Source organism: Cladophialophora bantiana (assembly GCF_000835475.1).
Source record: "Cladophialophora bantiana CBS 173.52 unplaced genomic scaffold supercont1.18, whole genome shotgun sequence".
In the NCBI taxonomy this organism is placed as follows: Eukaryota; Fungi; Ascomycota; class Eurotiomycetes; order Chaetothyriales; family Herpotrichiellaceae; genus Cladophialophora; species Cladophialophora bantiana.
The window spans coordinates 488,042-513,322 of NW_015971592.1; the positions used below are offsets into that span (position 1 = coordinate 488,042).

A 25,281-nucleotide genomic window follows, 5' to 3' on the forward strand; every position below is an offset into this window, starting at 1 on the left:
GCTCCTCGAACGAGACACCTCATGCTGATGCCACCACCGACTGAGTACTGCAGATGATATACCTCCCCAGCCTTCCATTAGTGCTGCCTCGAATTCCGTCCTTGGCTTCTCTAAGGCTGCTAGTATAGTTGCATTGTCTGAATGGTATCGTGCGAGGTATAGGCAAATCGCCTGTCCCTGGACAATACATCGAGACGAAACCCACCAAGCGCCTCTGCAAACCTTCATATACCAATATACAAGCATGAGCAACGCCCAAGGATCTTTCTGCGCAAGTAAGGACTTATAAAGAGGATCCATGTGGTTGACAAACCCAAGATACCTCAACCAAGTGGAGTCATTGCATTCAAGGTCTAGCAAGGGCAAAAGTTGATGTGCAGTTTTGTAATAGGGGTTGGCGGCTGCTGAGGGTGATGCGGGGTCCTCGGCGCAAAGATGATCGAAGATTGAAGGAAGATGTTCTGGAATTTTGCACGCAGGCATCTTGTCGCGATCGAATATGTGGGTCACCTTTCGCCAAAGGCTGTCATCTTGCAACGGGCTTGCTAGTCGCCAGATGGTTTGTTTTCCATCGCTCAAGTTGAGCCATGCCATGTCACCGTCCTGCAATGGCCAAACGTCTTCGACAGACGATGCCTCAAGATTGAAAAAGCTCACGACGCCGAGAATCGAAGAGGCGACGAGTAATGCATCCCCCTCCTCAGGTCTAATAGGCCGTGAAAGAATGCTCTGAAAGGCAATCAAGGCTTGGTTCAGATGGTAAGCCTCGGATGTGCTCGGTCGCGAAGTAGCCACTCCGCACAAGTAGCGATCGTGGGACGCCGTCACGGCCTGCGTCAGGTGCATGAGGAAGGGGTGCGTACACGCAAGCCGGATGATCTCTTTCTGGAAAACCCGGGCAACTCTCTTGGTGCCGATGGTGAGAACTGTCCTCGTTTGGAATCTGTCTAGTCGCGCCAAGTCAGATCTGTCGAATCGCATGACTTCGCTTTGCGATCGTGGTCCATGGCTGTGTTCTTCCAAGCAGACATTCACCATGTCTAAGATAGGCTTAGTCGTCGCCAGTGGGGACTTTTCCACCATAGAGTCCAAGCAGACAACTTTGGAAGTGACGGTTCGAGGTTGAAGATCAGGTATACTAGGATCATAGTTGCATATCACGCCGTATTCCAGACACTTCCCACACATTGGACGGACCTCATTGCATTTGACTCTGCGTAATTTGCAATTGCGACAGCCTAGTCTGGACTTCTTGTGAGCCCTTCGTTTGCGAACTGTGATATCGCCGCTGGCAGAAGCCGGCGCGGCTGCTTGACTGGTTTGGGCTGTCATTGTCATTAGACGCTTCCGGAAGAATGATTATATCTTGCGACAGGCGGTGACTCGGTAAGGGCGACAATAATATGCGTATCTGGTGGAACAACAGTTCGCCCCCAGGAGACTGATCGATGAAGTTGTTGGTTGTCCGTTACTGAATGTCCGAGTTACCTGAGACACAGCTGCCTGCCTGACGGTAGAAAGGGAGGAAACGTCATGGAATTGTCGGAGTTAGCAGCATCTTAGCGACAAAGGCAGGGATTGATAGACTTAACACTATGAGAAAGCAAGGAATAGTCCATGGAGCAAAGGGTCCCAAATCAGGCCCTAACTGGCTGACCATGAACACCGACTTGCGGGGGCAGGTTCTACGCTAACCTCGACTCGTATTTCATAGGTCTGAAACTGAGGTTGGCCGCTCAAAGCTGCTCGAGGCGGAAAACATGACAACTTTTAAGCTCTGTGCTTCCACCTTGCATTCATGGTGGAATATGTCAATGGATATCAGGGAATTCGACCGGGCACAAGTGTTGAGGAAGAGGGAGAAGAGGAAAACGGAAGGGCACGAGGGCGCTAGGGCGGAAATGCGATACGGCGGAGCAGATGGCAACACTCAGTCCGGCGAACCATATCCCTCACCGGCTGCAGTTTCCAAGATTTCATTCTCACTTCATTGCGTCTCGGGTCGACGACCACTCACTTGATATCGCTGGTGTCTTTGCTTGGTTTGGGCTTGGGTTGTGTTGGACGGTGACCCAGACTCTTATTGACGCTCTAGAGTCTGCAGCTGTTGCGGGGTCCGGTATTCGACTAGCTTTACGAGTTGCGGCCTCAAGGGTGCGGCAGCGACACAATGGCGGCACTCAAGTTTGTCCGCTCGGTGAGTTTCCATGGCTTTGCAAGCTTGGGGCGGGTTCAAGCTGAGACTCTACAGGTTTGGGAATCATTTAGAGCAACGTCGGGGGTTGAGCCACGGTAATGCGTTCCAGGGATGACCAAAAGTACTCACGCATTAAGCCTGCCGAACAACAGGTTGATAGATGGCGTAAGTATCACTCGGGTCGCACAAACGCACCAAGCCAGTACACGACTTCTCAAAGAGCTCTGCGCAACCTTCAGCGGATCTCAGGCTCACTTCCCTCCGTTCAGATGCGGATAACAGCGGCGGAGCCTGGCAAAGTCAACTTTGAACTACCCATTGAAAAGCAACACACAAACCGGCTAGGTATACTGCACGGTGCCACGCTTGCCACCATGGTCGATACCAGCGGCTCACTTGCTCTGGCTTCTCGTGGCCTATATTCGACAGGAGTTTCGACAGATCTCAATGTAACCTACCTCAACGCCGGCGGAAAGATTGGTGATTTGATCAAAGGCGAAGTCATCTGTGATAAGTGTAAGATAATTGCTATTTCTCCCCCCCCCCAAACAGCTGTGAGATGTACTGATCTCTTCAAGTTGGCAAAACTCTTGCATACACATCGGTCAAATTTATGAACAAGAACAACGAGATCGTGGCTCGAGGAAGCCATACAAAATTCGTCGCCCTCGCGTGGAAAGACGAGAGGAATATCACTGGGGAATTGGAGCCGGAAGTTAGCGAATCTCAAGCTAGAGAAGTGACACGAACAAGTTTCAAGTGACCTGGACAGTCGCCCGATCATTTGAGCCTGTATAGAATTCCCGGAAAGACATGTACATAGGTGTAGACCCCATAGCCCAGAGCTAGTAGACGCGATATCCAGGGTAGCACACTGCATCTTTATGAGGTATTCCTTGCAATATGAACTAGGCAATATCTTCAATTGTCTCACCTTATGGCGTAACATACAAAAGGTGACAATGGACTGTTCAAGAGGCGACAAAGTCATCATTGTCGCGAGGCAACGAGCCATGGTCAAAATCCCGACGAAGGGGAACATCCCCCATGGCCTTTAATTCTCTCATGCTCCTGTCCTGTGAAGACGCCGACTTAGGGCTGTCCTTCGCTATGTTTGTCGCGTTGGGGGGAAGGCTGGGTCGTTAGGCATGTTTTGGGCAAGAGAGTTGAGAGTCACCAGAGAGCAGGAGGTGAGCGGAGGCGCAGGCCCCTGATAAAGCGGCGAGAGGCTGTTGTCGCCTTGCCTTGTCTGGCCTTAGTCCTGAGTGGTTGGTTTGGCGCAGAGAGAGATGGGCGACGTCTGGGTGTATTGAGTTAGATTTGGGTCAAACCCACGATTAAATGCCTACTCTTTACATGAACCAAGAGCTTGCCAACCACAGCACTTCCATTGTTGAAGCTCTTCCCCGAAGAATACCTCTACTCCTCCTTAGAACATGAAGCAGATTGCCTGACGTCGACATGCCCCGCGCATCAAAATCCACGCGACACTCGCCCGGGCTTCCCTCTTCGACTTTCGTTCTCGACAACGGTGGCTATAGCATCAAGGCTGGTTTCGCACCTTTAGAACTCGTGGGGGACACGGAAGCTCTGCTGAAATGTCATATTATCCCAAATACCCTCGTCCGCAGCCGTGAAAGAAAAGTCTACGTTGGTTCGCATTCGGAGGAAATCACACAATGGAGCGAAGCATTGTTTCGCCGTCCTGTCGAAAACGGCCAAGTCGTGAGCTGGGAGGCGCAAAAAGAGATATGGGATCAATCTTTCTTCAATGAGCGGACTGCTCACAAGGATTTGCTGGTTAAGAGTCCCGAGGACACGACCTTGATTTTCACAGAGCCACCCAATACTATGCCCGCTTTTCAGAAGAATGCGGATGAGATTATCATGGAAGAATGGGCATTTGGAGGCTATTCAAGGGTTATTGGTAGGTATGGCTGAGCCAGAGACAATTTGGGTGATGGAAGATGTACTGATGTCTAAGCAGGCCCGTCACTTAACGCCTACAACGATCTTCATCCACTCTTCGAAGGGCCCTCCTATACGAAGCCAGACAACAACCCTATGGCTAGCCTACCAATGGAATGCGTTCTCGTGATTGACAGCGGTTACAGCCATACCACAATTACGCCGCTGTTCAACGGCCGGCCATTGCACCGAGCAATTCGACGTTTAGATTTTGGTGGTAAACATCTCACGAATTTGTTAAAAGAAGTCATCTCCGTTCGCCACTTCGATCTGCATCAAGACACCAAGATCGTCAATGACATCAAGGAAGATGTCTGTTTCGTCAGCAACGATTTTCGAAGAGACCTGGAGAAGACATGGAAAGGAAATAAAACGCGGCAGAAATCGACACCGTCGAAACCCAAGGATTCTCACGGAGTCAGGGATACTGAACAGATGGTCTCCGCCGAAGACGAGGAGATTCGAGTCGACTACATCCTCCCTGATGGCATACGCGTTCTTCGGGGGTTCAGCCGGCCTCACGATCCGACCCCCACCGCTGCACGGAAGCGAAAACAGGCCGCCCTTTCCTCTGAACCAGACGCCGAAATCTCAATGACGTTGGGAAATGAACGTTTCTCTGTCCCGGAAATCATCTTCTCACCCGGTGACATAGGCTCGAAACAGCCCGGTTTGCCGGATATTGTGATGCAATCGCTGAGCGTCCTCCCGCCGCTCGTGCAGGTCACCATGCTAAGCAACGTCCTCCTAGTCGGCGGAAATGCGAGAATTCCTGGCTTTCTGGAGAGACTCGAAGCAGAGTTACGCACGAGGGTGAAGACGGAATGGATGGTTCGCGTCCGCAAGATGTCCGATCCCGTTACTTCGACGTGGCTTGGTGGCGCCAGGCTGGCGAATGGATTTCCTGAGATTGTCCGAGAGTACGGTGTTACGAGAGAAGAGTATCTTGAGCATGGCAGTGCATGGGTTGCTAGGCGGTTTGTGAGCGGTGGGAGCGGGAAAGGCCCTTGAGGAATTGTGAATTTCACCTTGCAATATGGGCTGGTGCACGAACGGGAGCGATGAGCAGCACCAGGCCCATGTGCGAAGTGATCGACGTACAGATCCAACGACGACCACTGGATGGCATCCATATGCCCTGTGCGAGATACTGACATGTCTCAAAGCGCCCACCTTCGTGCCCGTCTGATGCAGCTGAGTTGAGCAGCGTATCAGCAATGTCCTGTCCAGAGAGCTCAACAGGGTCCTTGAGCCTGCTTCCTCTGTAGCCACCGATCACAGCATGCCACTGCCAATACTATGCAACTACCATGTTGCCCAAGATCCGCGGATTCCGCCTATACCATAGGAATTGCCACTCGGACGGAAAAGGGATCGCAAGCAACAGAACAATGCCTCGGCAGCGAGTCAATTAAGCGCAAACCCGCTGGCTAGGTACCCCGTTTTTCTGGACCGAGCTGTGTGCCTGTCATCGGTCCCGGACGGACGGAGGGAGGGGGCGTGTCCGGTCCAGTTCCTGGTCGTATAGAAGCCTCCGTGTTGATATGTTTGGGTTGAGCCGGAGATGAGGGTGATGGCGGACGGCTGAGGGTTGGTCAGCGCGGGCTGCAGCCACGCATAATGGCGCGCGGAGACGATGGATAATGTCAGGGAGCCGAAGCATCGGGAGATTCGACTTCACACAAAAAGGTTGTGGAGAGGTGGTCACCTTGGGCTCCACAGGCGCGGGAGCAACAGCAAGCATTTACTGATCGAGTGATGTCGGTAGGAACGGTTCGCCAAAAATACCTTGCACGATGGGCGAGGACTACCCCCAAAAATCGGAAATGGGATGAATCAACGGACCCATAACCCTACAGGTTTGGATGAGTTCATGAACCAGTTCCACGCATGCATCAACCCAAGGCACGCACCCGCTGCAAACAAGGCGCGCCGCAGGAAATACGAGCCCTGACGAGCGTCGGTGTGGTAGGGATTGATCTCTGCTTTCTGCCCTTGGACTGTAGCTTCAGGGCCGTCGCCGTCGCCGTCCTCCGTCGGCTCTTCCTCGCTTGTGTCCGGAACCTCTTGATCCTCCAGACAGTACTCGCTTCCATCTGGGTCCCAGCTCTCCTCATCTGCCTTGACCTGCGGGAACAAAAGGGACGCAGACAGGATGGTGCCTGGAGTGACGGACCACAAGAAGCTGAGGAGGGACGACGAGGATTGTGTTTGCCTGAAGGTAGTTGAGTGTTGAAGAGACACGAGAGGCATGTCATGATTCATCATCCCAATGGCGCCTGGATATTCACGTGATCGAAGATGCTCCCTCTGCCTTTTTTGCCCGTACGTCCTTCCACCTTCCTTAGTCAGAAACCCGAACATCTCGCCCAATGGCCTCCCCTGCGCCAGCCCACCCCGCCGTAACCAAAGCGTACAAACGGCGCCCTGTCTTCGGTGCCTCGAGCAGAAATGGCGCGGAAGCCAAACTGGATTCAAATTTGCGAATACGTGCGAGGGCGCCATTCTCTGCTTTGAACCCAACAATCAACAGTTGTCATTGGCTGCGGCGTACTGGGTACATTGGTCTGTCTGCATTATCCTCGCTGTCTTTCGCTCTTCTTTGCAGAAGTTTCAGAAGTTAGAACCGCACAACAAGTCGTCCTCCTCCTTCTTCCTGCACAACGAGGCTAGAGATCATCTTTTCGGTCACGATGGGGTGGAGCTTACAAACAAACAAAGAAAGGAAAGGTGGCAATGAAGAAAAGGCGGGAAACAGCATGGAAGAACCGGTAAGAGGCGAGGAGGGTAGGATGAGAGGCACGAGGCCGACAGAGAGATGCTGGGGCTCATGAGTCAGATCAGCCGTCACTCGTTACTCGTTACTCGTTACTCGTCCGAATCCAACTCAAAGGCGTCGAGACTGGACATGGATGATCCGCCTCTCCACCGCATCCACCGCATCCACCGCATTCACCGCGCCTAGTCACTACGTGTGTTTAGAGTCAGAGGATGAACATTAACCTATCACCAGATCGAGTCATACCCTCCAGTTGCCCTGCAATGCGTTATGCATGTAGCCTGAGCATATTGGACTGCGGGAGACCAGGCCACCACCAAAGGTCCAGCATTCTGTCAACCATCTGCCGCTGCCCCCGTCTCATGGCTGTCTATAAAGGAGCCCGAAGCCTTCTGCCTGAGTTTTGAGGCTTTCCCTGCTCTTGCACATCTACGCACCAATTCATTCAGAACTTCTCGAAGGAAAAAGCTTACTTCAACTTCCTTGACTTGGGACTCTCCCACTTGCCTGCTGAAAGCCATTTGCACCCGGATCCGTCAAGATGCCTTCAGATTCTAAGCTCAACGTGTCGTTCGACGCTGCCTCAGTCTCGACCTCCTCCCTCATGAGCGAGAAGGAACGAGCCCAACAGGAGAAGAAGCCTTCGCTGGTCAAGAGGGTCGTAACTGGTAAGACATAGATATACCTGTTGCCTACCTAGTTCTGCCCGAATTCGTTCCTTTCCTTCTCCTTCGTCCTCTGTATGCAGTTGGAGACGAATCGTGAAGGCTGACCGACCTCCTTGACCCTGCCAGCCATCAAGAACATTGAGCCTCCCGAGCCAAGAATACCAGAAGGCAGACACGAGCATATGCCGGCTTGGTCGAGGTGAAATGTGCGTTGCTCGTGTCTCTATTTCTGGCTGGGGGGAAAAAAAAACACTCTACCTCCACCATGACGGGATATAGAGAGAGGAGTTCCCCAGGGAGCGGTCCACCGGCAATGGCATAGGATCGAGAGCGTGGCATGCGGGGGAGCTGGCGGAGAGAAGGCATGCAAGGCTATGCGGAATGCCGTTGCTGGTGCACCGTGATCCTGGGAAGTCCATACCATAAGAGCATAGCGTTGTGCTGGCTTAGGTAGTCTATATTTTTGCCGGGCTGAGATGGTTGTCTGGATAGAAGGGCACGGCCGAGGCACCAGTGTCTTGTACGCTCAATGATCGTGCCAGGATGAATGCCATGGTAGTCTGGTATAGCCTTCTACACCTCTGAAGTGGACTCAGCCCCAGGAGCCACGAGAACAAAGGGCAATAACAGCAGACTCGCGGTCGGACATTTAGAAGACAAGTTCTGAGCCAGTCATTCGGAGGAAGATCATCTCAATTTCTCGCGACACATGCACATCTGTGCAAATTGCTTCTCTGTCTCGTCAGGCGACCTGAAAAGAGTCCATCCGGGCCTCAGCACGGCGAATTGATTCTCGTCCGGTAGGCCCTCGTAGATGACAGAGCAGGTTGCTTGTCTCTGGAATATTCATAACACACCGGGTGGATGTCCTTTTCCGTCTCCAAGACTGTTTCCCCAAGCCCGCCTCTCTGTTCTTCCAGCTCACATCGGATCTCGACCTGGCAGCTCCTGCGTCATTCGTTCCGTGCTTGTGGCTCGCGCTTAATCATCTTCCCCTTCTTTGCACACGCGGCAATACAGTCGTGCGGTCCAGCGCTGCTGCCTGTCCCGAACGATGGTACGCGCCCATAGATGGCCTGAGCGTTCAATCCGCCCCCGATGACAGTTCCGGAGATGTTCTGTGGAAACGAGAAGAATGCGTTGGCCAAGTTGGTGGTCCCAGTGTCGTCGGAGTTGAGAGCTGAGATCAACTGCGCGTTCTCGCAACCAATGTTCATCATGGTGTGGATGGAGGCCTGCGGGAAGATGGTCATCTGGCCTGCTTGGAGGATCTCGGTCACCGTGCGGGCGCCGTTCTCTGCAATCATGTATGTTTGTGTGGTCCCCGAGATAGCGACGACGTAATTGGCGGCACGTGGGTGAAGGTGCGGCGGGAGCATGGAGCAGGGGCCCAGGTTGAGCATGGACTTTGATTGAGAGTCAGTTCCATCCTCAGAGAGACGTGGCGTTCATAAGAAATAGGCGGACCTTACCATCGTCATGCCTTGGCCGGTAGCTGCCGGGAACGTAGCAGAATTGGCGTTGATCACTCCCCCAGGCGAGAAGGTGTACTTGTCCTGCTTGGTGAAATCAAACAACCAGTCTGCATCATCTGGGAGCAAGGTCATGCGGTCGAGGTTGGTGTTGGCCAGGCGAAGCTTAGCGACGAGGTCCGCGTTCTTGTCAACGTCGACAGCAAACGCCACAGAGGCAACAACGGCAAAGGTTATGAATCCGAGTCTGAGGAACATCGTGGCAAAGGTTCTGAAGCTCAGACGGCAATGACGACAGAACGGGTGTAAAAGCTGGACAGTTCTGAAGCAACCTTTTGGAGTTCAACGGCAGCTGTTCGCTTCTCTGACTGTGCAAGATTGTCAAAGAGGATAATTTTGCTCTTACTAGACTGATAGGCGGAGAGCCGATTGAAAGAGGATTGCCAGGGTCTTCTTGACAGGGTGAGGCAGGATGACCATTGCAATTTCAAGCCAGGGTCATTTCGAAGGTTGGCCTGAGAAGAGAGTGAAGTGAAGAGCCAACTCACCTCACATGTGTCTGGTCATATTGTCGCTTTAAACCCTTAGTCCAAGGAAATGATCCTCCTGGTCGTCTCGACTCTTTGCAGATATTCCCCTGATGTGGTAAAGAGGCCTCTGCTTGAGCACCCAATTGATTCTGGGTGTTACTGGCCGGAAATGCTTCTCTTACCAACCCTGAAAACATCCCACGATCGCCATGAGTTGGGCCACGTTCGCGCGCCAGCCCAGATATTCAACCAAAGATGACCCGGTCAGCACCACTCTGCATGTCTTATCATCGACAAGTTGCTGACGCCTCGCTGAACATCAATTCGGACTGTAGCGGCCGAGTATGCAGTTGACCTTCCAGCAAGAGAATCATCGTCCAGTAGCGAGATACTCATATCGACTCCCAGGATGGCAGAGACAAAACCTTACCATGGCGCGTGTCTACCTTGAGATCAGCTCCCCATAGAAAAAGGCGGCACACAGCATTGAAAAGAGGTGATTATTGGGAGATGGAAAGTCACCGACTCGACAGGCTTCCAACTTGCGAACGAGGAGGGATGTGCCGGACAAATGTAAGAGCTTTTGCTAGAATGATCTGGTTCGAAGAAGGATATCAGGCCACGAGTATTATTGCTTTTGTTGACCTGCAATTGGCCATCGTCGACTCGTCTATGCAAGAGGAACGGGGGATCCAAGAAGCTGCAGCTAGCTCTGTTGTTCCCAATATCGTCAGGAGCGATTTTGCCAGACATGCATTAGCAAAATGGCGCAGCCAAAGCCAAAGAGACAAGAATATGCTGGTGTTTGTGGGAGAACTCAGATGAGAGCAGAAGGAAGTGCAGAGGGAAGAGAACTGAGGCTGCAGCCTTGCCGATGCAGATTTTAGGTCGCCATTCGCAGGCAAACAGACTCGGCAATCTCAGCCTCGCCTCCTCAAGTACGATTCATCCACCTTCACCGCGGAGTACCAGGTACATACCCATCACTGTTCATAGGCTTATACTAACTTACTCTATAGCTGGCTCTTTCGTTGTGTCCTCGTCGATAGGCTACATCGAGACAGAGTCATGTTCACCAAGGCTTCGCCATCCCGCTCGTGGGTGAGCTGCCGTCATGGCTCTCTTGAGTCTTTGGCCCCAATGAAGTGAAAAAGGACCCAAAAAGCTGCCACCTACTACAGTTGCCATTCATCTAGACTCTGTCTTCCTGTGCCCTGCCCCAATCGCCAAAAAGGGATACCCAGTGTTTCTTATTAATACTACAACCTGGGTCTGCCAGAAGCGTCTCCCTGTTCGCCTTGGTGGCCTGGTCTCCCTCCCGCCGGTCCGCGTCTTTCAAAACAGATCTGTGACAGCCCCATGACTGGCATCACTAACCAATGCCGCATATTTTGCCAGTGTGCCCCTGGTTACCGTCGGCCTTGGAGGTTTCCACTCCTTCCGGCGCCTTTCCAACTCCTCATCGCTAACTTCCATGGAGATAGTGTTCGACTGGGCATCAATCGTCACTTCATCACCATCCTTGACCAACGCAATAGGGCCTCCAACCGCCGCCTCTGGGCAAACATGGCCCACGATAAATCCGTGTGATGCGCCAGAGTACCGTCCGTCCGTCACAAGAGCGACGTTTGTGAGTCCTGCCCCCATGATAGCTGCACTGGCCTTGAGTTGCTCTGGCATTCCCGGTCCACCTTTGGGCCCTTCATATCTTACTATCAGCACAAGATTCTCCCCACGCGGTATCGCGCCTCTGTTCAACGCGTCATTCAGTTCCACTTCCTTTTCGAAACACCTTGCCTTCCCTGTAAAACGAAGACCTTCTTTCCCAGTAATCTTTGCCACCGCCCCTGCAGGTGCAAAGTTGCCCCTCAAAATTTGGATGTGTCCGCTCTCCTTGATAGGACTGTCTAGGCTCTTGATGATGACTTGATCACTGGGCAAGCTGGGCCAACTGGCGACATTCTCGGCCAGGGTCTTGCCCGTCACCGTTGGGATAGAGCCGTCGAGAAGACCGGCTGCGATGAGGAGTTTCTGCACACTTGGCACGCCTCCAATCTCATACAGATCGGCCATGGAATACTTTCCTGATGGCGCGAGGTCTGCAAGGAATGGTATCTTATTGCTCACGCGCTGGAAGTCGTCGAGTGTGAGCTCCACACCGGCCGTGACGGCCATAGCGAGTAAGTGTAGGACGGCATTGGTACTTCCTCCTAGGGCCATGGTTATGACGAGAGCGTTCTCGAAGGATTTATTTGTTAAAAGTTTCTTCGGCGTGATGTCCTGTTCCAAACAGACTTTGATGGCGTCGGCGGCTTTGGCGCATTCGCGCATTTTGGCTGGTGAGCTCGCTGGTGTCGAACTCGATCCGGGCAGTGTCAACCCCATTGACTCGATTGCCGTGGCCATCGTGTTGGCAGTGTACATGCCGCCGCAGGCTCCAGCACCAGGACAAGCATGTCTTTCTAAGTCTTCCATGATCTCATCTTTGGTCTTGGACGTGTCTCCGCCGTCGTCTGGCTGACGCAAGGTGTTAAATGTGTAAGCACCGAACGCCTCGTAACAGGTGGCAATGTTGACGGGCCTGCGCAAAGTCTCTGAGTACCCTTTGTCAATCGTCCCTCCATAGATCATCAGACTCGGTCTGTTATGCCTCGCCATCCCCATGATGCAACCTGGCATGTTCTTGTCACAGCCGGGAATAGTGATGTTGGCATCATGGGCTTGAGCGCATGTCACTGTCTCGACGGAGTCCGCAATGATCTCCCGCGTTTGCAGGCTGAATCGCATACCCTGGTTTCCCATGGTGATGGCATCACTTACACCAATGGTGTTGTACTGCCATCCCAGCATTCCGCGTGCATTGACAGCTTTCTTGACCTCCTTGCCCAGGTCAAGAAGGTGCATGTTGCAGGGATTTCCTTCCCACCAAACACTTGCGATGCCCACATGAGGAGCAGTCTGCATCGCGTGCCTATCTGGCACACCCGCGGCGAAGAGCATAGCCTGTGCCCCTGGGAAATCATGCTGGCGGGTTAGGTGGGTGGAGTAGCGATTTAGCATGGGTTTGCCATCGACGCCGGTGGGCTCCGAAGAGTGCACAAAGTCGAGGTAGCGGGCTTCCTGGAAGCCGCCTGTTTTGTCCATATTGAGGGTAGGCTACTGTTCAGAGCCTACAAGGTAGAAAGCTTGTGGCGGAAGGGTTCGTGAGAACGAAATATATACAAAACCACCCCTCGGTGAGAAGATCGTCTGGACCAAGTGCGGGGGGATCTCGAGCTCTTGACAACGATTGCTGTTGGTATGTGGAACTCCAGAGAGAAATCGTTGTGACTGAAAATTTCGAGGCAAAGGAAGAAGAGCCTTCGAAATGCAAGATGTTCCGTTGGCAGCACTCATTGCTCACAACGGGGACTGAACTCCCCTGTCTTCCCCACATTTTCCTAGCGGTTCCTCGGTGTTGATGCCGAACGAGGGGTTGCGAGCTGATGAGGTTGGAGGGGCCAAGGGGGTTGACAAGGCTGCGAGGCTGTGGTTCATAGGCCCGGGGAGTTCTCTTATTTGCCGTGTTTGTCCAGGCTGTCGTCTACACCTGACGCATGTCACACATATCCATGGAATCAGCAAGCAAGAAATTCACCTCCAAATTGGGTAATAGAATCATAAGGTAAAATGCCACCACTACTCTCACAAGAGCAGCGACAGAGGAGATGGGCCCCGAAAGTTAGAACTGGGTGCAAGACTTGCAAGTAAGTACGGAGACATCTCGATTCTTCCCGGCTCAACGGCAGCTGCGGGATCCGACGAAAACGCTGCGACGAAGGGAAGCCATATTGTATGAGGTAACGGTGACCCAGCCTCGACTTATCTTGCTCTTATATCGATCTAGATGTGTGAAAGACAAATTCCGTTGTGATGGATACGAACCGCCGAAGACCTGGTTGTTTGAGCCATCTCACAAAGACAAGAGCGGCCTCCTTGAGCCAGATGCCCGTTCGTTGCAGCCATTGTGGCCAAATAACCCTGACTATGATGGCTTTCGGACAGATGACAAGTCTCTTACATCCCCAGCGACGTCCAGCAATAGCAATCGGGCTTTCACCCAACTCTCCAGATTGCTTCTCGAACCCTCGAGTCCATGGACAACGGATGTGGACCAAAGCTACACCCAGCTCTTCCTCCTTAAGACAGCTCCTCTTCTTTCTTCTACTAGAAGGTGGCACCACTTCTGGAGATTCATTATCCCTCAAGCTGCTTGGGAGAACCCATCAGTCCATCATGGAATGGTGGCGGCTGCAGCGACTTTTGACTCCTATCTATCCGGCGCTGATCACACCGCTTTGATATTGGAACAGAGGGCTCAGGCTATCCGTGCATTCACATATCGACCTCCTTCATGGGATGTCGCGTTGATCGTCTGTCGATTGTTCTCCTCGATGGCTCAATGCAACGAGGATTTCAAAACCGCTATGGTGCACATGAAAAGCGGAGAGAAGATGCTCAGGGAAGCGATACAAAATGGACAGACCCGGTCTGAAATTGTTCGGTTAATGGACGCGACGTTTATGGGTCTGTCGGTCGATGCAAATAATGATGTAAATGTCATCAAACGATTCCCTCCGGCAAAGCGCCGTGCTTTTCTCAAGCTCAAGAATATGGGTTCCGACTATGCAAGGCTTCTACGGCGAATAACGCAAGAGCACCACCGTGTCATCGAAACTCCGACGCTTGGATTCCTATCAATCGCTTCCACCACGATGAACCAAGCGATCAGCTCTACCATGTACCCGGACATATTAGTGTTTTCTGGAGATGATGGAATCGTCCCCGCAGCGGAGATCCGCACTCAGTTGGCGCGGGAGGATTCTGTGTTAAGTCTTGACGACATGACAAAGATGTATCCATCTTTATTCTGTGGGCTAGAGGAATATTTCGAAGCGCAGGGTGTGGCCAGAGTTGCTCCCATGCCATCGTCTCTCGGCGACCTGAAGAAGCGACTTAAAGCGTTCGTGGATAACTACGTCGTACGAGCATTAGAAATCGAGCCCCGAATGATGGCTGGCATGTTCTGGCTCGACGATGAAGCAATTCCGGGGTGCTTGATGGACAATCACCTTGGTCGGCCTCAGATTGGCATTAGCCCATCTCTCGGTCAAGAGCGTGCTTCCCGTCCGGAAGACCCTGTTCTACGCGAGAGAAGACAGTACTACCATGAGGATGTCTGTCAGTACAGGAGCGGCTTTATGTGCTGATCGTTCAGAATGTTAGGGAAGACGGACACGAGGGACCTCTTCTCCGGAAACAGTGACTTCGCTCCGTGGAGGATGCATCGATGTTTCTGCAAGCATCAGACGAAAAATCATCTTAGATGCCTGCGAGGGCCTTCCTGAGCAGCCCCTGTCAGATGTCTACTCGGGACCTGCAGAAATGCCTGCAATGGCACAGCAACAAACTGGACAGCGACTGGACAGCTTCTTGGCTGCGCCCGAGTCGCGATGCAGCTTGCGCTTGTTCGACCACAGCATGCCATGTCCAAACCCGAGCCCTTTAGCCTCGCGATTCTATCATCTCATCATGTCTATTTCATGCAAGCTGCCTAGCGACCTCCGACTAATGTCCCATAAGTATACATGCAATCGTTGCGCTGCATTCTGTGGCAGAAACAGTCTCACTGCGGGAACTGGACACTGGCGAGGTCAGCATTGCGATGGTTCCATTATCTGCTCTGAGACTAGCCAACCATCAATAGTTCGGAGGTGGGGGCTGAAACAAAGGCCGTACCGCCATCTGTTATATTGTTTAGTGCCAAACCCCGATATAATACTGGGTATGGAGTACGGACTCCTGAGCGCCTCTTTACCAGTACGGAACACCTACATCACACAATGCCCGGCGGCACGAACAACCATTCAAGGTCCTGTCCCAAATGACATGCCATCCCGTCCCATCACATCCCGTCTCGTCTACGAGGACGCAGTTGAAAATTCCTACCTTTATTTTATATACCTACCTCCTCACCCGTGTAATTCTCACTGTCGCGATCCTCCACAGGCGCGAAGCGGCGCGGATCCCGAATCCAAGACCCCCAAGTCTAAACAACGGGTCCAGAACCCGATGTGTATCCCTATCCCTAAGTATTTATGCCTCATCATGACTTATACTCCGTATTATGATTCCAAATAGTCATGTATCCCGGTAAGGGGCCTTCAAAACGCCCCTGAGACGCCCAGGAGCGGCTGGAGATAGAGGATTCTCGAGCCAACCGGATTTACAAATCGTCACGGTCAAGGACATGGATACCCACAAGGGAAAAGAGACTCGGGAGGATCTTCCAATAATCTGATGGCTTTGGTCGCTAACTGACAGCCTTTTTCAAAGTGATCACCTTGTTCATTGCAATCCAATCCAGTCCAACACACTGCAGAGTCTATTCGCGTCGACGCTTTCCCAAGCGAACGTCTCCGTTCAAGCTCTCCCCAGCTCTCGTTTCTTGCCCCCCGCAGTCTTCCCCCATTTTCTCTTTTCTTTTTGTCATGTCACATGGTAATCTGCCGGTTCTCTGGGTATCTTTGATGGCTCCTCACTCCTTTGTCATTCCCATCAGCAGATGTTTCAATAGGCGGTACACAATAATTTGAAGACACAGCACTTTTCCATCCCTCCTTCCAAGAGTCGCTAGAAGAAGTAGAAGCAGACAAGATCGGAAAACACACAAATGGTCGTTAAGGAGAGACATGAAGGGTATCAACTGTCCTGACCCCGAGACTCCATCACCGTTTACACAGTGCAACATCCACTAGTAGACCCCTTTTTTTTTGCTTTTCTTTTCATCTCATCGACTGTCCTTGACAGGATGTTCAATTTGATACGACTGATTCACCTAGCGTGAGCGCACAGTCTCTGCCAAAGATGTATCTACTGGCTGATGGAAGGGAAAGATGGAGCAACTGCTCAGAAGTCAGCATTGGAAGCCAAAGTCTTTAGACTTGGGTAAAGTACTCACTCTCCATAATTGCCGGTCCGAAGAGCACTTCGTTGTCGCTCAGGCTTCTTCCGGAAATATCCACAATCGTGATGAAAATGAATACTTGCCCGCCACCAATGCTTCCCGGGATGCTCACGTTGATACTTCCATCCCTTTCAAAGACAGCCTGAATGGACACGACCTCCAAACCGGTGATGAATGTCACGAAGATGATTTCGACCTGGGAGAAGTCGTGGCGGGATTTGGAGAAGTCGGGGACGAGTTGAACAGAAGAGCCAGCCCCGGGAGCAGGGCAAGATGAGAATGAGCCGCCGTTAGTGCGCGCCTTGAGAGCGGTGCTTCGGCGCTCAGGAGCGGCGGTGGCCATGGACATATCCATGGACGTGGTCGCTGATGCCATGTCCATAGTAGTGCTGGTGGTCTCCGTGGTGGACATATCCATAGTCGAGGTGGTCGAGGTGGTGTAAGCGGCAGCTGAGTCGGTGGTGGAGTCGGTGGTTGTTGTAGTGGTGGTGGTGGAGTCGGTGGTAGTTGTGGTGGTGGTAGTAGTGTAATCAGCGGTGGTCGAGGAGGTGTCATAGGCCACTGAAGTAGTTGAGTCCGTGACAGTTACATAGGCGCTGATAGTGTCTGTAGCACTTTCCATGTCGGAGACAACGGTAGCATAGTCAATGGACTCGGTGGAGAAACTACCACCATTCCCGCTCTCGTCGAAACAGGGTTGAGAGTTGACTTTCAAGCCGGGGAACGCGGTGAACGGCAATGGTGGGTTCGACGGAGGGCAGGAGACGATGAATTGTGAGGCAATGGTAAAGACCGAGTTGGCGTCAAGGGGCTTGCAAGGCCGCACGTTAGCACAACATATTCTCGGAACGATGTTTCGCCCCGAACACAGTTCAACTTACAGTGGTAAAAGGATTGGTTGCTGCAATTGCACCCAACGAGCTCCTCTGCGAACTCGTATGCAATGCCTCCGTGGCCATAATACTCGCAGCCACGGAGAGGATGTCCTTCGATCCGACAAATGGCGCAGCACCGAGATAAGCACTGGTTCCGACAGACTCCAAGATGGCGGACACAGTGACGAAGCTGGCAACGTCGGTCACCGGGAAACTATACTGGCATGGCTGAACGGGTTGAATGCCAGCAGATTCGATTGCTGCGATGAGAAATTCAACGTGCGCAGATTCGTCCGAAGCGATGAATTCCAGGTTGAGAAAGAATTCCTCGTCAAAGCCCGCATTGAGGAAGTCCTGCAGCTGGAAGCTACTGAATGCTTCTCTGTAGAAGGTGTTTTCGAGATGCTCGAGCTGTCCAGAAAGGGTTAGGTCATTGCGGACTGTCTCAGATGGGCCAAAGCGGTTACTTACAGTTAAAGCGAATTGCAAGATGGTGATATCAATCTCGGAGAATCGACCACCGCGTTTGGCCAAGTCGACAGGATGAGCCAGTGTTAAGCCAGCGAAGAGGGTGCTCAGCCCCGAAAGAGTGAATGCCTTCATTTTGGAGGAAATGAAAAAGGGATGTGTCAAGTGTGTTGCGCCGAGGGCAAAGGTATATGCGGATAAAAAGATGAATGAGAGTGTCCAGCACAGGTCAGAAAAGCGAAGCAGAGCTTGTCAAAAGCTTGAGGAAGAGAATGAAAGGCAGACTTATCAAAAGCCTTGGAGAAAAGAATGACTTGTCAAAAGTCTTTGAAGGAAGGACTTGAATGTAGATGCTGGTTGAACTGCTTGTAGAGGTGATATCGACCATAGAAAGGACGAGAATTATATACACAGACTCCAAGATTTAAGACACCTTCCAAGAAGGAAGCGTGAAGATCCGAGCATCGCTTGCTCGCTGATCCATTTCGGTAACCCGTACGGAGGTCATCCTGTCAGTAGAAGTGCTCAACTCACTACAAATTGTGATACCGGATAACAGAAGTCAGCCGTTTCAACCTCTCCAATGGTGTTGTATCAAGGAGGAACACCTCGGGCAAAGGCAAAGGCAAACCCTGTACGGAGCACATATGCCATTAACAGGGTAAGCACCAACGAGCCATCTTTCGGAAACTGCCAGTTGCCGAGCGACAGGCGTTCAGACGCTCGCATTGATCTGAACGAGCAAGATGGGTGAAAGGGGTGTTTGCGGGGGGTTCACACTTGGGCGAGATCTGGGTGCCTCAGTCTTGATCTCGAGAGACGGGCCAGAGCTCGGGTGGGTCGGCCCCTGTCCTCTTTTGGTAGAGCCACGGCGGCTTTGCAGAACCTCATGAAAGATTGCAATTTACCTGCGACACCGGAGGAGCTTGAGGAAGCGGTATGAGGCTGGGGGGGCGCGATTGCATGGATCAAGCCGTCTTCATTTCAATCGTGGCGGGATTTTGAACAAGCCGGGTTTGGAGAAGTACCAGCCACAATGGCTACTTGAGACAGCTCATGTCTCTCAGTGACTCAAAAATAAGTCGAAAAGAGAGATGGTGAGCGGAGGGTTCAGCAGCCGAAGGATGGTGAGGCTGTTCTGATGTTTCAGCGAAGAGAAGGCGCGACAATGCCAAGCCAGATCACGTGAAACAAAGAAAAGCTTGGCAGGAGCTTGGGCTCGGGGGTCTGATACTGCCAATGACAGTCACCTTCTTCGGGAGAACATGATGTCAGCGGCGCGACGATCGAAATCCGCTTCGGGCCTCACGCTCTTCCGGTCCATATTACCAGTCAAATGGGAGCTCGATCTTGTTTTGCCTTCGTTCAAACTTTGCCAGTCACTGCGCCGGTTCCTTGGTCAAAAGACCTTGACTGGCCCTGACATTCACACCATTACTACTTATGTTCGACATTCCCGGGACATTTGATTTTGACAATGGCTCCACTATGATGTCGGTGGTATTTTGCAGCGCGGCTGATGGTCAGATCCTTTCCTTTGCCATGATGAATGAGTAGCAATGGCCAGAACCTGGAAGAGCATGTGTCAATAGACTATAAAGATCAGCTGGTGTGAGCCCCGTGGTGCAGTCCTTTAGTGATTGGAGCGGATTCAAATCACCATTGTGTGGCCTTCATAGACAACCGAACCATTTCTGAGGAACAGTGTCTTAAGATTGGTCAAAATGAACACCCAAGGACAGGCAGCTGGACAGCGACAAGAGGACTACCTTGACAAGGGTGAATAAAGTTGATTTTATTCCCCTCTTCCGGCGAGGCATGGGACTAACGAGACTTCTCCTGCGCAGGCCTCGACGCCGTCGAGAAGAAGTTCGGCCAAGGTAGAGACACACGTTCTGTTTGCGTCATAGTATTCGGCTGCTCTGCTCTCACCGGCCTCCTATCGCGTTCCCCCGTTTTGCAACCCCGATATAGTTGGGAAAATGCATGATACTTGAAGCAATCTGCTGACGTCTTGGGCGATTGACCAGGAAAAATCGACCCCGCCAAACAAAGAAGTTTGAATGAGAAGGTCACCGACAAGGCGAGAGATATGTTTGAAAAGGCTACGGGCAAACATGTCCCTGATAAGGTGCGTTGCGCCCCCTTCAAGCAGAGAAAGTTCAGAGGTTGTTTCACCGTCAAATTCGAACCCAGGAAGAAGAACGAATCTCTCTGCAGTGTGATGGAGCTTGCCAGTTCTCCATATCACGTGTATCTCTTTGCCCGCAGACGCCGAGGAAGGGTACCCAATGGCAAGCGCGTTACAACCCCAGGAGCCAGAACAGAACGGATGCAGGCAAGGAGCGTGAAAGAGTGGAACGCCAGCGGACCAGACGTGTCATTTTCCAGTGTTATGATTGCAGTGTGTCCATGGGGAACGAGGCCACGACTAACCTCCTGCGTCTCTTCACAGGTCAGCAACTGATGCAGAGTGTTGACTCCAGATCAACGCAAGGAGTCGAGTACAGGTAGTGGAATGGGGATTTCGTTCCCATGTTCGAATTCGAGGGGCGTAATGATGAATGCATGATTTGACTGCCAAATTAAACCACAATCGAAGATTTTTGAACCCCGTCTGGAAGAAGACGGATCATGCGGGATGGCGTGATCATCAGTCTAAATTTTCTATACCTTGCGTTGTTGCGCCGTGTCGACTTGGTGCGGTCTACCCCGGGAAATCGTCCCCAGTTGTGACAAGCGCCCCAAGTCAGAGCAAGCGGTGTCGTCGTGACCGTATGCTGCTTCGTGAGACCACCTCCGAAACTACTCATGAAGTCATCATATAAGCCTCTTTTATCTTTATGAACAACACAAAGTTGTTGACCTCACCAGAGGAATCCGTATGTCGATTCCCATCCTCCTGGGCAGAGGGGACCACGGTGAATGCCGACCTGCTTCCAATCCTCCTGGGAATGCCGGCCTGCTTCCAATCAGAACAACAGTCAGTGCCGACCCAAGCTTTTGACTGCTGCAGAAGCCGTGGATGGCTCGTGGTCCTGATCCAAAGCTTGTTGGACCTCGGAAAGGGCGACCCTTTCCGCAACTCCGGATTTCGGTTGAGTCCAGCCGGATGTGAATGTCCGTTGATCTTACCAAGATACGCGGTTTAAAATTAGCCGTCGCTGCGTAATACACCGACCACGACACCATTCTCCGCTGACGAGATTTCATTTTCGCCGTCACCTTCGCCCCCCGTCAGCACAGTGACCTCCTCTTATGTTCGGAGGCCGGATTGTCGCAGGTGAGATACTGGGTCCTGCATGACGTGTCCCCCGGAAGACTAATCCGCCACCCTCGGAACCAATTTGGAAGGTGATTAGGCCCTGCGAGTCTCGTCCAGTGCCCGTTGCAGCGCCAAGATCAAGGGCCTTTGTGTGGATCCAGCCAGGGCCGAGACGGGACTTTTCGCGCTGCCGAAGCAACCTCGAAAATTTCCTTTTTCCACCGTCCCTGCATGGTGGTACTATCAGGTCTGCCATGTTCGCTGGCTGCAACCCTCACCCCGCCTGTTGATCAAGTCCCTGGAACGGCCTGCAAAATAGTACAGACTTGGTTGCATCTGAAAAGCGGATCAATCTCCAGGAGGGGGCACGTCAAAGCTGATTATACCCTCTCCGCACTTGCTTCAGGTACTGCCCTCGCACAAAACCGGGTCGCTGGTGATTCGCGGCAGATTGCCGTAGTGGTTTTGGCCATTCGCCCACCCTCCATCGCCGATGGAGAGTTGCAGATCGTCATCTCCTCCGAGCAAAAATCCCCGTGACGATCAGAGTAAGTGTTCTTCCCTCCCGAAACTGGCTCGTGCGCAGGAATTGTCCCCCACCTGAGATTTCTGCGTAGGGTTGAGTTTCCAGGCCCAGAACCTCATCCTAGCGCCGAGGTTGGGAGTTGTCCAGCGGATCCACGGGAAGCGAGATCGAGATGGTAGCCGAGACAGACAACACGTGCGAGATAAGAGGCTGAGGTGTGTACATGGTACGATGTACATGTCAATTTCGGACTGCAGCAGCTTCATTGGATTTCAGCCAGGGGAAAAATGAGGGGACCGCATAGTCTCTTCTCCGCGAGTCAGTATCTGAACGTCCAGGACGTGGTCCGGTTAACGCACCTCCAAGGGACGCATGACTGGTCGGAGAGGTTGGCGGTGCTCCCAGACGGTCTTGTCCATAGCCGGCAACACTGTCGACCGGGCGGTGTAGACTTGAAGGCGAGCGATCTCTAACTCCAGTTTCAATCAGAAGCCCCTCAGCGGTAATGGACGGCAGCCGGGTGCCCGAATTATTAGAGTCAGGCGACAGCCGTGAAGACGTTTGGACGTTGGACCCTGTACCCGTGCTCGTAATCGTGGGCGGGGGAACCGGGTCAAAGGTTCCCGACGACGTTGATGAGCGAGAGGCTGCTGGGACATGGGGACTAGGCACTGGGAGCGGCAGGATGATGCGGCTACCAGATCCCGTCATGCTCGAGTCGCTTTTGAGCAATGAAGGCGGGTGCAGATTTTGCTCTGTTTCTGCTGTTTCGGAGCCGTTATTTGACGCTCCCGTGTCCTATTTCCAGGTTAGCTTCGTGATCACGAGCGGTCCATAAACACCAACAGGAAACGCCTTACGTTGTCGCGTGCATCCTCGATCAAGGCCCGTACCTCTGGCGACACCATTGGGAGGATCTCATTGAGAAGGCTCTCATACCGTGCCAAACGCCGCGAGGTTGCCGTAAGATCCTCAGCTGTCCTGTAAGAAGGGGGGCGCCCTCTGTCAGCATAGGTATTCGAAAGCAAGGCCATTCATGGGGGCCAAGTTACAAAACGTACTTCCGCTTCCTCCACCCCTTGCCGTAGCCGTAGTAGCAAGTGGTGCCAGTGTGAAGACACCTCCGACATGCAGGTCTGGACCCATCACACTTTGTCTTTCGCTCGCGACATGGTTCACAAGCGTGACTGGTTCGAGCTCGTTCAGGTTTCTCCCATGCGGAGTTGCTTGACCGCGATATGGGCAACGAGGTACTTTTGGTGACACCGGCGGGAGAAGTGTTAGAAGGTGGAGACAGACTACTGGCGGTATTGCCAGGCTTCATGACTGGTGTGCCGAGGCTCAAAGGATTTTGGGGGGGGGGAGGGGAGAAAGTGAAGGATAGATCAAGACATATGGTTAAGAGATCTCAGATGCAGCGGAACATTAAAGCCAACAGATTAGAGTCGAGGTTCAAGAGTGCATAAGCAGTCAGATAGTGCAAAGAGGTAGGAGTGAGGAAGGAAGAAAAGGGCCAAGCTAGAAACTTCGGAAGGGCGTCGTGAGGATGTCGATGGGTAGATGTATCAAGCTGCAAGATGCGTGTGGCCGATCTCGTGGTACTAGAGTATTTACTATTCGGGGGGGGGAGAAGGGTGGAGAGGGAGGCGAGTGGATTCGATGGCGGACTTGCGCAAGTGTGGTAGGGCAATGCGGTAGACGGAGTCCCAAGGCGTTTCGAAGGGGGGCGTTTTGGTGGTGGTGAGAGGAATGAGGAGGGTGGAATGGTTGGAATAGTGCAATGGCAAAAACTGTGCTGTGATCAGTCAGTCAAAGTCTGGCTGTCGGTCGACGCTGCGGCAAGACGGGTAGGCTGTGATTCGAGAGAACAAGGCCGAGTATGGTCGTTGTACTGACGCCAATGGTCGGTCAATCGTTGGAAAATTGTAACGGATCGCGCTGTGGGCCCGCGGTGCTGGTCGGGACCCGGAAGGATGGAGAATGAGCCCTAGCACTACCCAAAGCAATAGATCCTGTGCCTGGGCCCAGCAGGCCAGGTACCTTGGTGGAATGGTCCAAGGGCCGAGGAACCCATGGACTCGACTAGAACGTCCGCTGGCAAGGAGAAGCGAGCGAGCGAGGAAAAAAAGAAAATCGTTTGACAGTAGTGGTCCTGGTCCTGGTACTGGGTACTGGATACGGCAAGTTCGGACCGGGGACTACCAGCCAGCTGCAAACGGGTTCGGAGATGGCGGGGGGCGATTGATTTGGGGTGCGCAAACACGGATACGCTACGGGGAGAGACAGAAACAGGCAAGACAAGAGAAGGAGAGGGAAAACGGTCGAGATGGCTGAGTGGCCTGCAGCATGACCTGTCGCGAGGGAGGGTGGAAGTGATGACTGGGGGCGAGAAAGAACCGTTGGTCTAAGATCCCAGGTGGGAAAGTGAAAATCTCACGCGCGCATAGCAGATTGCAACGGCAAAAGACGGAAAATAGCCGTGTGTGCGCGCATGTGTGTGGACAGGCAAGACAGGCGAAGGGAAGATCAGGGGATGGCAGTAGAGGAAGGATTCCGACAGCGACAGAGGAAGCCAGATGACTTGGTCGAGGGAGGCTAGAGACAAGGAGGAAAAGAGGGAAAAGAAACATCCCATCAGGAACAAACAGAAGAAAATGAAGAGGCACCAAGGGGAGAAAAGGTTGAGGCATCATTGGACATTTCGAGGTACCGACAAGTCAGATGCATTTGCCGGGACAGATTATACAGCACAACGGTGGGAAGCTGGTCTGAGAATTACCTCCTTGGACCGTCCTCGCCGTTAGTGCGTGCCTACGGCGGAGTATTATATCTAGTAGTATTCGTAGTCCGGAGTATAATGCCGAACTAGTGCACATCCTTACATTGGCAATACTAACATTAATTCATTTTCTTCACTATCCTTCACTTTCCTATCGCATACGATGCACTGCACTGCCACCAATGCACCGTGATGACGAGATGGTCTGTTCTCCCTGCTGAGACAAGATCTGACTTTGCTCCCTCCCCCTTCACAAACATATCTCCGCCGCCGCCACCGCCGCCGCCGCCACCACCAGCTCCAGCTCCAGCTCCAGCTCCCGCACCAGCACTCGAATACCTCCCTCGCTCCATACCTAGATACATACTCGGTATGCAGCTCCTGTACCAGGTGATTTTTGTTTTCTTAACGCTGTCCCCCTTGTGCCCAAAATAAAATTATCGTCAGCACGAGGACGACGCCTTTCGCACGTCGGCTTGGCCCGCTAGTGTGCACAGGCTCCGTCTCATGGCCACCTTCCCTTCTGATCCACCCGTATACACGTAGGATATATTCTGCCGGATATGGTTTCCAGAACTCACCCCTCTCTCCCCTTTCTCGTCCTTTTCCCTGCTCTCTTCCAATCATGGCGGCCTTCTCACCCAGACGGCCAGCCACCGCCCAATCATGCTTGGGTCGAGCTCGGCACCATCGGATTTGAAATCCCCCTGTCCCCAAAGGATCCATTCACTCGGGTTCATGAATCTGT

At 52.6% G+C, this 25,281-nt stretch overlaps 10 protein-coding genes across 10 annotated transcripts; 4 read left to right on the forward strand and 6 right to left on the reverse strand.

Moving 5' to 3' along the window:
- Positions 1 to 119: 119 nt before the first annotated feature.
- On the reverse strand, positions 120 to 1,332 carry Z519_10467 (uncharacterized protein; the record flags this gene model as incomplete). Its single annotated transcript, XM_016768184.1, has 2 exons — positions 120 to 177; positions 206 to 1,332. The coding sequence occupies 2 exons, from the start codon at positions 1,330 to 1,332 to the stop codon at positions 120 to 122; spliced, it is 1,185 nt and encodes a 394-aa protein (XP_016615652.1).
- Positions 1,333 to 2,295: 963 nt separating this feature from the next.
- Z519_10468 (uncharacterized protein) lies at positions 2,296 to 2,960 on the forward strand (the record flags this gene model as incomplete). The annotated part of the gene is made up of 2 exons (XM_016768185.1): positions 2,296 to 2,713; positions 2,776 to 2,960. The coding sequence occupies 2 exons, from the start codon at positions 2,296 to 2,298 to the stop codon at positions 2,958 to 2,960; spliced, it is 603 nt and encodes a 200-aa protein (XP_016615653.1).
- Positions 2,961 to 3,658: 698 nt separating this feature from the next.
- Positions 3,659 to 5,176, forward strand: Z519_10469 (uncharacterized protein; the record flags this gene model as incomplete). The annotated part of the gene is made up of 2 exons (XM_016768186.1): positions 3,659 to 4,124; positions 4,185 to 5,176. The coding sequence occupies 2 exons, from the start codon at positions 3,659 to 3,661 to the stop codon at positions 5,174 to 5,176; spliced, it is 1,458 nt and encodes a 485-aa protein (XP_016615654.1).
- Positions 5,177 to 6,001: 825 nt separating this feature from the next.
- Positions 6,002 to 6,418, reverse strand: Z519_10470 (uncharacterized protein; the record flags this gene model as incomplete). Its single annotated transcript, XM_016768187.1, has 1 exon — positions 6,002 to 6,418. The coding sequence occupies one exon, from the start codon at positions 6,416 to 6,418 to the stop codon at positions 6,002 to 6,004; it is 417 nt and encodes a 138-aa protein (XP_016615655.1).
- Positions 6,419 to 7,485: 1,067 nt separating this feature from the next.
- Positions 7,486 to 7,815, forward strand: Z519_10471 (uncharacterized protein; the record flags this gene model as incomplete). The annotated part of the gene is made up of 2 exons (XM_016768188.1): positions 7,486 to 7,612; positions 7,739 to 7,815. The coding sequence occupies 2 exons, from the start codon at positions 7,486 to 7,488 to the stop codon at positions 7,813 to 7,815; spliced, it is 204 nt and encodes a 67-aa protein (XP_016615656.1).
- A 750-nt stretch (positions 7,816 to 8,565) lies between these two features.
- Z519_10472 (uncharacterized protein) lies at positions 8,566 to 9,342 on the reverse strand (the record flags this gene model as incomplete). Its single annotated transcript, XM_016768189.1, has 2 exons — positions 8,566 to 9,018; positions 9,085 to 9,342. The coding sequence occupies 2 exons, from the start codon at positions 9,340 to 9,342 to the stop codon at positions 8,566 to 8,568; spliced, it is 711 nt and encodes a 236-aa protein (XP_016615657.1).
- A 1,607-nt stretch (positions 9,343 to 10,949) lies between these two features.
- On the reverse strand, positions 10,950 to 12,758 carry Z519_10473 (dihydroxy-acid dehydratase; the record flags this gene model as incomplete). The annotated part of the gene is made up of 1 exon (XM_016768190.1): positions 10,950 to 12,758. The coding sequence occupies one exon, from the start codon at positions 12,756 to 12,758 to the stop codon at positions 10,950 to 10,952; it is 1,809 nt and encodes a 602-aa protein (XP_016615658.1).
- A 525-nt stretch (positions 12,759 to 13,283) lies between these two features.
- Z519_10474 (uncharacterized protein) lies at positions 13,284 to 14,863 on the forward strand (the record flags this gene model as incomplete). The annotated part of the gene is made up of 3 exons (XM_016768191.1): positions 13,284 to 13,360; positions 13,403 to 13,453; positions 13,501 to 14,863. 3 exons carry the CDS (start codon positions 13,284 to 13,286, stop codon positions 14,861 to 14,863), a joined length of 1,491 nt encoding a protein of 496 aa, XP_016615659.1.
- A 1,728-nt stretch (positions 14,864 to 16,591) lies between these two features.
- Z519_10475 (uncharacterized protein) lies at positions 16,592 to 18,098 on the reverse strand (the record flags this gene model as incomplete). The annotated part of the gene is made up of 3 exons (XM_016768192.1): positions 16,592 to 17,431; positions 17,502 to 17,906; positions 17,967 to 18,098. 3 exons carry the CDS (start codon positions 18,096 to 18,098, stop codon positions 16,592 to 16,594), a joined length of 1,377 nt encoding a protein of 458 aa, XP_016615660.1.
- Positions 18,099 to 21,994: 3,896 nt separating this feature from the next.
- Positions 21,995 to 23,078, reverse strand: Z519_10476 (uncharacterized protein; the record flags this gene model as incomplete). The annotated part of the gene is made up of 3 exons (XM_016768193.1): positions 21,995 to 22,552; positions 22,615 to 22,735; positions 22,816 to 23,078. 3 exons carry the CDS (start codon positions 23,076 to 23,078, stop codon positions 21,995 to 21,997), a joined length of 942 nt encoding a protein of 313 aa, XP_016615661.1.
- Positions 23,079 to 25,281: the final 2,203 nt, after the last annotated feature.